The 13,148-nt window shown below is 31.5% G+C and overlaps 1 protein-coding gene across 1 annotated transcript; it reads right to left on the reverse strand.

The window, feature by feature from the left end:
• Window positions 1-301: 301 nt before the first annotated feature.
• On the reverse strand, window positions 302-10,927 carry LOC113511871 (cuticle protein 19.8-like). The gene is made up of 8 exons (XM_052894438.1): window positions 10,786-10,927; window positions 10,474-10,710; window positions 9,922-10,088; window positions 9,197-9,236; window positions 1,709-1,726; window positions 1,260-1,490; window positions 967-1,133; window positions 302-573 (listed from the first exon to the last, which is right to left on the reverse strand). Exons 1-8 carry the CDS (start codon window positions 10,795-10,797, stop codon window positions 429-431), a joined length of 1,017 nt encoding a protein of 338 aa, XP_052750398.1. The 5' UTR covers window positions 10,798-10,927; the 3' UTR covers window positions 302-428.
• Between the last annotated feature and the right edge of the window lie 2,221 nt (window positions 10,928-13,148).

The following is a 13,148-nucleotide window of genomic DNA, read 5'->3' on the forward strand; positions in this document are numbered from 1 at the left end:
TATTAAAAATAAAACAAAATAAGAGTATTTTTACATAGTCTTATTTCGTTTTCAAGATAGCTTATACATATATAACATAACTAGTAATATAGTCAAACGTCTATATTATTTATAAATCATTATTCTGTTATAAATTATGATCGTTTTTATTTCAAGTATAGGACTTTAGGTCTTGACGTAATAAAATAATTGGGGCCTGCCTAAATTTGATGCGTAATAATTTTTTGATAAGTATACTTTTTTCGGCTTGTAGTGATGCTTGGAAATATCAGGAGATTTTTAGAATAATAAAATACAAATATTTTCAGCAGCTGAGTATATTTACAGTCGAGTATAAAATCATATTCATCATCATCATTATTTACATATAAATATCACAATCATCAGTCATCCATCATCAAATGAACACATTATAAGCTAGTCGTTGTTTAATAATGCCCGAAGTAACCATGATGCCCATGACCGTAAGCAAATGGGGCAGCATGAACGACGGGGGCGGCGTGGACGACGGGGGCGGCGTGAACGACGGGGGCGGGGTGATGTCCGGGAGTCTTGTGGACTACAGCGTTGAAGCTGAAAAATCAGATGGTATGTGTTATTGATATGAAACAATAATAAAAGTTTATTTATATATATGTTTATTCTACTGGTATTATACATTTTAATTATTAAATAAAAGGGTTTGTGATTCTGTGAAGAGTATGTATTCTTTTTTACCTATATTTTTTGACAATGAACATATTTTAAACAAACATTCTTACTAATATTGTAAATGTGTAAGTGAGTGTTTGTTTGTTACTTCTCGACATAAACGGCTCAATTAGTGATATGAAATTTGGTATACTATATGGTAATATGATAGTATTCGGGACCAAGAAGGAGTTATGCTAGTTTTTATCGCCGTCTTACAGCGTATTCCAGTAACGTGGTTATTATTTAAATATTAAATATGTTGAGAAAACTTACCCGTGGTGGTCATCGGCGGTGTATTCTACTTTGCGGACTGAACCGTCAGGCTCGACCAGGGAGTAGCTACCATGTACAGCACCACCGTCACGGCTCTCATGTTGGCTCTTGTGGTCACCAGTATGGGGGTCGGCTACGGAGTAAGCATAGTCGTATTTGGGGTGTGCCTGGAACCAAAAAGAAAGTTTAATTATATTATCACATAACCTGAAGTACAACAATATAATGGAAAATATTCATGTAAATTAAGGAATTTTGTGTTATGGTATTATTGAGTAAAAATTAATACTTACGTATTCATGACCATGAGCATAAGCGGCAGCGTGAACAACGGGGGCAGCGTGAACAACGGGGGCAGCATGAACTACAGGGGCGGCGTGGACGAAAGGTGCAGCGTAGTGTGCCGGGGCGGCATAATGCACTGGAGCATCGTGGCGGACAATGCTTTGCGAGGAGACCGCAGCGTGATGCGCTGGTAGTAAGCCAGCGTTTACGGTAGCCAAGATGGCGCCGAGGGTGAACACCTGAAATTTAGGTAAAATTTTTATTCACTGTCTAATTGACTGAATAAAAAATTAATACAAACACTTTTAACAACGATCGACTTGTGTGATTATAAACACATGAATTAAAATTAAATCACTTTGGAAAACCTGTATCCGCGTATTTTAAATACAACAGCCCTTTTAAAATATTTTTATTATTTAATATTCATTTTTTCATAACCAATATTTAAACTTACTTTAGTGAACATTTTGAACTAGTTAATCAGAGCAGGTGACTGATACTATTATCGAACTGTAGTGTGACTTTTATATGAAAAGTAAAACGGAGTTAGTCCTGGCAGTGGTGGGGCATGCGGTCACCGCAGTTCCGCAACTTTGACACCGCGAGGTCGCGCCGCGTGCCGCATACTCGGACAATAATAGTTCACCAACGGCAACAGTCTCCCGTTCGCGCGCCCTCCAGCTAACTAGGTACCTACCTACCATAATTGCTATCTCAAAGATCGATGTTGCGTGAGTAACATGGATAAACGATATTTTTTTGTTTATACAGTGATCGTGATTGGTCTAATAATTTTCACTATCATTTGAATTATCTTTAGTACACGGTCATTTACAAAATTGATATCCTGGTTTTAATGTTTAAAGTTGTCTATGAAATATATTTTCTGGTTTATTTTCTCAACCTTTTAAAAAAGAAGTTTAGTAATTTGTTTGTTTAAAAAAATTGATAGATAAACACTTTATTTGAGCCATTTTTGACACACGTAAGTTAACAAATGAGTTCATACTCTTTTGTAAACCCGTATATTGTATGTATGTATTTAGGCTTAAATCACGTAATATCTATGAGTTTAAAAATAGTAAACTTCAACAAAATGGCGGTTTAGAGCTAACATGAATCTCTGTACTATATGAGTATATGACACTTGACCTATCATGATTACTATCGATACCATAGAAATATAGCATATAGAGTATATACTAATCTTGATTGAAATGCCTGGGAACATAAATAATTATGCAGAATGAAATCGAAGTAGTTAAGCGTACGTAAAATTAAAAAATGTTTGTTGTTTATAACTCCTTGTTCCAGAGGGAAGAAATCGTTAGTAATGCGAAATACCAGTCCCATTGCTAGCAATATATCCTATCAGCTCAATCTCCACATAGTTCTCTTTGCAAACCATCGTGCTGTATTCCAGGTATATTCATCGCGATGAGCTAACTGACCTGCCTTTCCATTCCAGTTAATGGCGGGATTATCATTCCATTATCATCCATAAAAAAAAGAACTTTGTAACAACTATTTAGTTTCACTGGTAGAATTCGATTTTATTTATTACAGTGTATTACTAAAAGGTATTAAAAAATCAGATATAAACACAGGTAGTTGTTAAAAATATAACTTTCTTGAGCCAAATAGAGTGTTACTACAATATTACATTATAAAAAAGAAAAACTAAATATAATCTCATAAAACTTCGAACCATCAATAAAACTTTTCAATAAAGATTTTCAATTGGGTTGTATTTTTCAGTCAGTCATCAGTAAACCGATTTAGAAAATTCTTTTTATATAGAAATATAAAACGAAGCGAAATGCAGCTATAGTTAAGTATATATAAGTCATATATTTGAAATGTTTTAATACAATTAAGTATTTATTATCAAATATTTTGTTTAAGCTTTTTGTTGGCCGATACTTTGTTTTTTTTTGTAAACAAAGATGGCAAACAAGCTGACAGCCCACCTGATGGAAAGTGGTAACCGTCGCCTTAACCAGTACCGTAGACATTAGCAGTACCATGGACATAATAGAGTATACTATTTCGCCCATGATACTCCTTTATGCGTTGCCATTCCTGAGGACTCAGGTGTTATTCCTCTGTACCTTGTAAATTCACGCCATATCCCACTTTTCAAATCGAAACACAGCCATGCAAACACAAGTGCTAGTAATATCGTATTTTAAAATTGGCTTGTTGTGTACTCGTATGTATTGCGTATACTATGTAATACCATCGGCGTGCTCCCAATAGAGGATATAACAACGATTATAGGCATAGATATATTATTAAAACCGAAATATCAATAAAGTGTCATTTATATCACTACAATTAACTTAGAGGTTGATGTTACTCATATAAGTAGGTGGCCACAGCAATATATTTTCGTGCAAACATATGTACGTGATGGTACAGTTTTCAATATTGTTAGCATAGTCGCAGTTAATTGTGTAAAAAACTATTAGTAGAATTATTTAGATATATTAATTTCAATCAAAATACCTATTATGTTATCAATGGTAACTATATCATTAGTCAATAAGGCCAATAAAGTATCAACAAATACTGACATTGAAATGCCAGAACTTGTTAATATTTTGTATACCAGTAATTAGTATCAGAGAAACGAATAACATTTAATTGAATATTTATGAGAAAAGTACTTAATAAACATTCAATACTTTGTAATATAAATTTAATTAATTTTTGAATGTTTTTTTTTGTTATTGAATTTTGTTTTATACGTACTTTTTTTGATAAACTGAGAAATTTATTTATGTTATTTTGTTTGAATAAAAAGATTTCAAATAGTCTATACCTAAAATGAACAGATAAAATTGTTGTACGTTTACTGTGTCTATGTACATGTTTTTTGCCATAATTCTTATTGTACAGAACAGATCTATCAATACTTTAACAAATTGCATGCGCCAGCTGATACGCGGGGCGCCGAAATGTCAATCGTACTGAGTGATTGCAACAACGATATCAAATATATGTTAAACCACACAGTGGTTTCTAGTATACCTATGCCCCTGCCAGGTATTTAATTTCCCAACCGTTGTTAGTAACGCGATCACCAGGAGTTGATATCATAAATTAACTGTTGCAATCAAGTAGGTAACTTAATGCATGAACGAATTTCATTGTTTTTAAATATAGTACAAAAATGCCCGAAGCAGTGGTCCTACAATCGGAACGGTATAATTATACATCGATATATTTTCGAATACCTATTATCCCTTTGAAGCACGCTTTCGTTACATATTAATAAATTCAAAATGGTAACTGTGTCATATTTGCATATTAAAGTGCTTTGATTGGACACGATCATTGTAGTTAACCGTTTTAATTGTTACAGAAAATAATATGGAATTTTAAGATTGCACGCCTACCGCAAGCTTCTAGATCCGGTGTTAATTTTATTTACTTGGTAGTGGACAGTTATATGCTAAAAACGATTTGTTTTTCGTAAGATTGTATTTTATATATTTATTTTTGTGTGAATATTCACAATAACTTTTTTAGTCAGAAGCGAAGGTTATAATACAAGTTTAATATTAATTTTTTTAACGGAACTCGGTTATTTTTGCAGAACAAATTCTTAAATTATTTGTATTAAAACGCAACGGAAGGAGATCTAGTTAATACTCGTATTGATCACGAAATATTAACTTTATTATTGCAAGGCTACCCGCAAGCAAACCTCCAGAATTGATTGTAAAGTGTAACTCTACACAATAGTTCAGAGGTCACTCACCCAATGCGACCGTGACTTGATAACTATTAATATTAATCAAAGGCTTTTGTTGACAGCACCTAAGTCTTGAATAACAATATTTCGACTGAACTATCTTGTAATTAAATCATAGATCGCCTGTGATATGGATAAGGTCAGAGTTTTTACATAAATATGTGGAGCAGTAGGTAGTATTTGCTTCATTTATCTACATCCACATATACATTTACATATTTTAATAATTAAAATGTTTTAAAGTGTAAGTATAAATTACTATTATTATTATTAGGCTGGACTTATCATAAGTGTTTTATCTTTATGTCAGTAATTTTTATAGGGAAAAATGTTTATGAAAGACCTTGACAAAATATTTTGTTTTCCACATATTATTTGATTTACTGTGTAAACATATGACATTTGTATTATGAGCTTCTTTATGTAAAACAGCTCACATTTACATATGCGCCTATATCAGTATTATAGATACTATAAGATAAATAAAGATTAGAAAACTATACAACAAAAGCCTTTATTAATACAAAAATAGTACTTTTTTATAAGAGTAGTAACTAGCTACATTTTGCTAGCAAAGAAACAAGTAATCAATGAAATGTTCACAGTTATGAATCCATTCATTGTGAAGTGCATTCACAATTGAATAAACAAAAAAAAAGTACGCTAAAATTGTGACATTAAAAACAGAATAATATTCTGATATAAAATTTTAACTAATAAGGTTTAAATTTATTAAAGTTTTGTTTCATAAATGTGATTAATTAATTCAAATTATAAAGATCAATTTGATGTAATTAATATAAGCAAAACTTCCTAATATAGTAATATTGCTGCACTTCTAACAGGGAACTAACTACTTTATAAATAAACTATCGTAGTGTAACAGCAAGATTAAGTATATTCTGGATTTCCAATTTACTAGTTACAAAATTGAAGGCGGATAAGTCAATATTCAGAATAATTATTGGTGTGAAGGGAAATTATTTTTGAGGCTAATAATAGGTATACATTTTAATCATGCACGATTATAATCAGTATCTAATGCACAATATACATACACGCAAAACTATGTAGCTGTTGTTACAAAAACTTATTAATTGATTGCTAGTTTATGTATTAAAATACTTGTACTTTCAACATTAATTGAACAATTTAAACATTACTAGTAAAATAGAGACATGCGATTAAAATAAATAATAGACACAGATTAAAATGTATGCATTATTCTCTGTCTAACAAGCCTAACAGATTGAAGAAGGTAATGAGAATCTCGATCAAATAGTTTGTGTCAGTTTCAACATCAGAATAATAATTTACGATACTCCAATAACTTATGTCTTAATCTCCAATATTATGTTGGATTCTAAAATGCTCGTTGAAATGTGTGCATATTAAATTTTACGTTCTAAAAAAATATTCTTCTATTGGAATATTTGGGATAAATGCCATGACTATTACTGATATATACTGATTATAGTTATGAGCATTATCGTCATTATTATTATTTCAGTTATTATCCATCTACTGCTGAATATAGGCCTCTCCCTATAGACTGCCATAAAGAACGGTCCTGAGCCACCTGCATCCGTTGACTCTTGTAATGTATTAGAGGTGGTCACTCCATCAAGTGGGGTGGGAGGGGAGGTAATCCTACACTGCGTTTGCCTATTCGGGGCTCCCACTCAAGAATCTTTCTTTACCATGGGTTTTCGCCAGCCACTTAGCTCCTTGCCACTTTAGCTTGCTTATCTTTCGGGCTATGTCGGCAAGTTTGATTCTTGTGCGTATATTTTTGTTTCGAATTATATCACGCAAAGCAACTCGAGCAATTTGAAGCTTTTGCATACGGGGAACCGTGTAGGACCATGTTTCAGTTCCATAAGTTATCACTGCAACACGCACTGGTCAAATATCTTCGTCTTTAAACTTTAAGGTATTCGAGGTATTCAGTTGTGAGTTTATTTATTTCTATTTTATACCAATACTTGATAAAAGTGAAAATAAATATATTGGTAGGCTATGACGGAGTTTACAGAACCCGTTACTTATGACATCAGTTTGTTACAGTGGGTGAAACCAGTAATTTTATCGACAAGGGCGTTAGTATGTAAGTTAAGGGAACAGGGAAATTATACAACATTACATTCTCTGCCCGATATTATGCACCGCTGCCGGTTGAGTAAGATTCTAAATATATCTAACCAGATAAATTATATGATAATAAATTGAATTATTTAGTTTCGTTATAAAACATTTAAACAATTTTGGATAAGTGTAGGATCCATGATGCTTCTTATGCTAGAGTATTTATCTACCGAACCTAGCAACACATGAGTGTATAGTCGAATAAATAACTACTTCTTGTCAAAAGTCGGTTAAAATATGACATGAATTATTGAAATGAAATGAGAAACAATTAAAATGTTTTCGTTATCCCATATTTTAGAGGACTGTAATCAGAAGCAATTGTCTGATTTTTTAAAGTTTCTTCTTCCATGACTTATTACTCTACTTATAGAAACAAAGAGAAATTATTAAATTATCAAAATTTTGTATGTGAAGCCTGATAAAATTTTTATTACATACAATGAAACTACTAACTATATCTCCATACAAGATAAACAATTTGTAGAGAATCAAAAGTTTTTGATAAAACAGTAGGAGGGCATAATTATGTAGGAGATGTTAACATTGTGTGGTTTTATTAGGTGCTGTCTTTTCAGTGTGGTTAACATTAAATTTCTTATTTTAATGGTTTCCTTTATACACCACAGATGTTATGTAAAAAAGACAATTTTTATTCCATCCTTACTTTTAAATATCTATTCTTGGAGATATATGTCTTGAAAAATTGTATTTTATTTTGTTTTAGGATAAATAAGGAAGATATAAAATTTTGGATAAACATAATTTAATTGGTTGAGTTAGGAATGATTAATGAATGTTATAGCAAATTGTTTGTGATGTCATAAATATAGATATAAACGTAACAAACTGTGTTTAATAAAATTTTATTTTGCATTTTCTCGCCTTGATAAGTAATCAAAAAGACCCATTAAAGTGATTGCTAACGTAATTTCCATTTAATCGTTCTGGTTATGGCTGTCAATAAGTGTGGGTAGAATAAAAGTAGTTAAGTACCAAAAGGTATGTTGCATAAAATGCTTAAACAGAGTATATTAAAGTCAACAACTTCTCTTGTTGACTGTATACCTGTAGTTATGCGATAAATATTTTACATTTGAAATGTTTTCAACATACTAATGCATATTTAAAATAATTAAAACGTACTTTCGTAACGAAATAGTACGAGTATAAACGGTCTAGTTTTCGAAGTACTTATCTATTTGAATTTGTTTGACGTGAAGTTAAAATTTAATTGCTGTATTAATTTCTTGCAAACCGCTACTTATACTTATGCATACTGTAAGTACTGTTAAAATATGTTAAAATAAACAGGATTATTTTTAACTTTTTTACTAGACTTTTACTAGTTTTGACTAGTTTATTAATGGCACCATAATAATCTATTAAAGTACCACTGTTGGATATGAGTCTCTGCACATAAGAGGATATTAACTATTATATCGGTATTCAGGTTGTTATTTAGTGTTTTATCTTGAGTATTTCTTCTGTTTCATTGATTTATGGCTGTTAGTTACCTTTAACGACATCCTGGAGATTAGAATGAGTGGTAATACCTACATTATATTCTTACTTTGCTACTGTCGTTGATATATCTTAATACGTATAAAACTCGTGTCACGATGTTAGTTCACGTTAATCTCCGAAACTGCTTAACAGATTTTAATAAAATTTTATTAATGTGTATTGCTTCCAACATGAGAAATAGTATATTTTTTTATTCTGATAAGAAGAAATGAATCCGGTAGGTGGCGGTAGGGGGCATAATACATTTCTATATTATTTTAGAGTGCATAATTATGTTATTACACCTTGATACTATATTGTTAGAAGAAATTAACTATATAAATAAGGGTGCCGTTGTATAGGGTAATGAGATTTAATACTACACATTATAATATTTGTACTTTTTTAATGACTATCAATATGAGTTAATTATATTATATACATGTAGATCACAGTAAAAATAAATAGTCAAGGTACATAGTATCTTAAGCTTTCCCAAGTCTAATAATGATGGTGCTGAGATGAGTAAACGTGGTGGCTGGGCCCAGAGTTGTGTACAACCGCGTTGAAGCTGTAACAAAATAATAAATACATTGAGTATTATAATTGTTCACGAAGTGGAAACTAGTTTGAAAACAAGTCCGTAATTGTAGCGCCACCTGACAGACAAGGGTCGGGAGAGGTCATTGCTCATACGAGTTCCTCGTACCGGTTTGTCGACCATATGATTTTATGTAAACATTGACTCAAAGTTACGTTACGTATAAACAAAGCTTGGTCAAAAAGCAAACACGAGTGGCAACACGTGTTTTGCGCAATTCGGGGAAAGTTGCTGTCTCATCATCTTTGTAATAGCGTTAGTGTAAAATATTCTCTAATTTATGCAATTATGTTTACACAAAAATCTAGTGGATTTGCATTATATGGTTAAATAGATATAAGGTTTACTGAATATTTACCTGAGGGAAACTTTGAAAAAAGTCGTCCTTATGAATATCTCGCATGTGTATTTCTGTTACCGAAAACAGATTTGCTTCTATGGCGGTGCTTTGATTTGAATGAGATATGGTCGTATAATTATTAGTTGTAGAAGCATAACACTTTAGACCTCAGCTAATGCGTAAAGGATACTGTGAAAGTTTCATTATATCCTTTGATATACATGGTGTGCTATGTGTTGACGGAGATGATTACGATTTTCCATAAGACGGACCGTAAGCAACTTTTGCTGTTCTAATTTGTATAAAATAATTTACCCATTGTGGTCGTCAGCGGAGTAGGAGACTTTGCGGAAGGTACCATCAGGCTGGAGTAAAGAGTATTCGCCCTTCACAACGTCACCGTCACGGGACTCGTGTTGGGACTTGTGGTCTCCGGTGTGAGGATCTTCCACGGAGTACGAGTATTGGTATTTGGGATGAGACTGTAAAAACATAAGAAAAGACAATTCAGTTTACTTTACCTTGAATTTACATTTGTCTGCGGAAATACTATTAAGTGTTTATGATTAAGATAAAAGCGTATGCGGGAACCATGAGAGAGGCATTCAAATAATTATTGTATTGTCTTCATTATTAACTATAATGCATATTGAATTATATATATAATGATTTTTAAGTAAAATATTAATTTAAATTTAAGTAATATTAATAATATATCAAGAAAAAAAAATTTGCTTCAGTTCTTAGGAATATCCAGAATTAGGGATACCTTTATATTTATGGTACTGATTATGTGTAAAGACGGTTACTTTAGATAAGTCGTAAAAAAATAAATAAAATAATAAATAAATAGTAAAAAGAAATTACGTAGTAGTCTTCGTGTCCATGGCTGGAGTACCCAGCATGAGCAATGGGAGCAGCGGCGTATACTGAAGCGGAGTGTTCAACAGGAGCATAGTGAACGATGGGGGCAGCATGAGCTACGGGGGCTGCGTAGTGCGTATCGTGGTGCACTACATTATGCTGTGACGATACAGAGTATCCGTGGCCGTGTCCCACTATGCCAGCCTGCGCCACCGCCGCCACCGCACCGAGTGCCAAGATCTGCACATGAAAATATGTTTAATTATCCATAATCACAATTAACTGTCACTTCACGTTACACCACGATAAACTTACTTTTGCGAACATTTTTTTATGTTAGATAGTTGTGCGTGACTGACATACATTTCATAGTCGCCAGTGGGTTTTATAAGAAATGGTGTTGCGGGCCCGGTGGGGCGCGCGAGCACTCCTCAGTCGTCCCCACGTCCACAAGGTCGCCCCGCTTTGTCTTCACATTCTCGCATTACATACGACCAAGTAAATGATTATTACTTAATAAAAATACTCTGTGAACTATATTATACGTTATAGTAGGTCAATGTGGTCCATGATAAGATATTATTATTTGTAAATTGACTTTCGTAGTGGGCACATGCGTGGGTGATAGTTTTTTGATCAACGCCGTACTGACTTCATCAAATTGTATATCGAATAATGCCTAAGTTGTGAATTAATTCTTTGTATATACAATATTTGGTACAAATTTTAATATTTTATTATGTGATTATTGTAGTATTATTTTTTACTTAAAGTTTGTTATATGTGGAATGGAATACATATTGAGAATTAAATTTAAGAACATGTGTAATTTTAACAATTTATCGTATATATATATATATTATTATGTAGGAACAAAATCGTCACATAATAGCAATTATATGTGATTTAGTATATATTTTTTTTAAATTACAATGATATTAAATTTTTTTTTTTTTGTGTTCGTTTATAAATTTTTTAAGAGTAAGTACTTGTAGATATCTTTTATGATATAAACAGATAAATAACGCAGTACATGTAAAAGAACTACGAGTAAATCAATGAATATATCAGGTATTCCACAGTCTTGAGGGGAATCATATTAAACATTTTAATTAGAACGAACATTGTAAGATCTGCATTTATATTTTTGTTTTCTTTTTGACGAACAAAATATTAACATCTTGTAAATAATTAAAAAAATATATTCCTGTGTTTCTACTTTTTAAAAGAATTTAGATAACAGATTACTATTACAATTATGCTTAATAGTAGGTAAAAAATAAATATTTACGAAGATTAAATATATTTACATTAACTACATATACCTACTTATAAGAATAAGATTAAGAGATTAAGTTTGTTTTGTTGAGATCAATGAAATTAATTAAAAAGTAATATCCTGAACCTGGGTAGTGAATGTGAAAGAAGGAATAACTAGTAACTTAAATGTGTTAAAAATAAAATTGTATTTTTGTTTGTAAAACGGCATTATGGATATTTTGCTAAAATATTAATTAGCAATAGAAGTTAATTCAGTAATTAGTTTAAAAATCTTATATTGTGTCTCTGCAATAAATAGGAGTTTTTCTTTATTTATTTTATAGAATGAAATACTCGTATTTAAAATATTGTAAAATAGTATTTAAATTTGCAACATTAATTTTGATAATAATAATTTACTTCAGAATAATATTTGTTGCATAAAATGTATTTTTATGCAATTTTTTAAGATTGACTGGAAGAAATCGCTTTAGAGGATATAAAGTTCGTCTGTGTACATTTTTGTTATAAATTAATATCTATATTAAAACTGAATGTACAAAAGCATATAAATAAATAAATGTACATTCAACTGTACATAACGAAATTTAGTTTCCATATTCTTTTGAAAATAATAAAATCGATATCGTGATTACACAGTTTGTAAGAATTTGCACGAGTATATGTTAATGTTTTGTTCCGACCTCAAAAATCGGGGATAGATATATCTATATATGAAAATTAAACGTGCCGTATTTTTTATTCTTACTGCCATATTACAAAAGCTATTTATTTTTTATTACACACGAAACATTTTTAGATACGTTATCTTATAATATTATCATACAAAGTCAAGTTTAACTGTAGAGAGATTATCTCTTTTATCAAATTTTAAAATTTGCTATAAGGCTGAATAGTTACATGTTCTCGTACGAGTATAACTATAGCTTTTTATAGATTGCTTCACCTGCATTAAAACTTGTTTATAATATCATATATTTGTCTAATATATTTTATTGGCCACCTATCTATAACTATCCATTGTTGTACTACTGTGTAGTATTAGAGAGAGAGGGATTGTTAGTAAAGGGAATGTTAATTTCCGTTGTTAGAAATATCCTATCAGATCGACTTCCACACGGATCCTCCTGAAAATCATTGTTATATCATCACTACGATTGGCCAACTGTAGATAGTTTATAAAAAAATCAGCTATCACGTTAAACGTTGTTTTATTTGCTTACAGCCATAAACCATGTCCATTTTATCTTATTGGTATAATACCTATCTAATATTTAAAGTTGGAACAAACGGTGGGGTGGGGAGAGGGATTGTTAGTAATGCGGACTACCAGTCCCATTGCTAGCAATGAAACCTGTCAGGTCGACCTCTACGTGGTCCCTCCTACAAACCATCGT

Source organism: Galleria mellonella, unplaced genomic scaffold (genome assembly GCF_026898425.1).
Source record: "Galleria mellonella isolate WM207_F2 unplaced genomic scaffold, CSIRO_AGI_GalMel_v1 utg213, whole genome shotgun sequence".
Taxonomy (NCBI): domain Eukaryota; kingdom Metazoa; phylum Arthropoda; class Insecta; order Lepidoptera; family Pyralidae; genus Galleria; species Galleria mellonella.

Coding starts and splice junctions, on each gene's coding strand:
- LOC113511871 (XM_052894438.1), bottom strand. Junction 9,237..9,921: donor TCCGCTGACGACCACAATGG/GTAAATTATTTT, acceptor ATTTTGTTACAG/CTTCAACGCGGTTGTACACA. Junction 1,134..1,259: donor ATGCTCATGGTCATGAATAC/GTAAGTATTAAT, acceptor TTTTGGTTCCAG/GCACACCCCAAATACGACTA.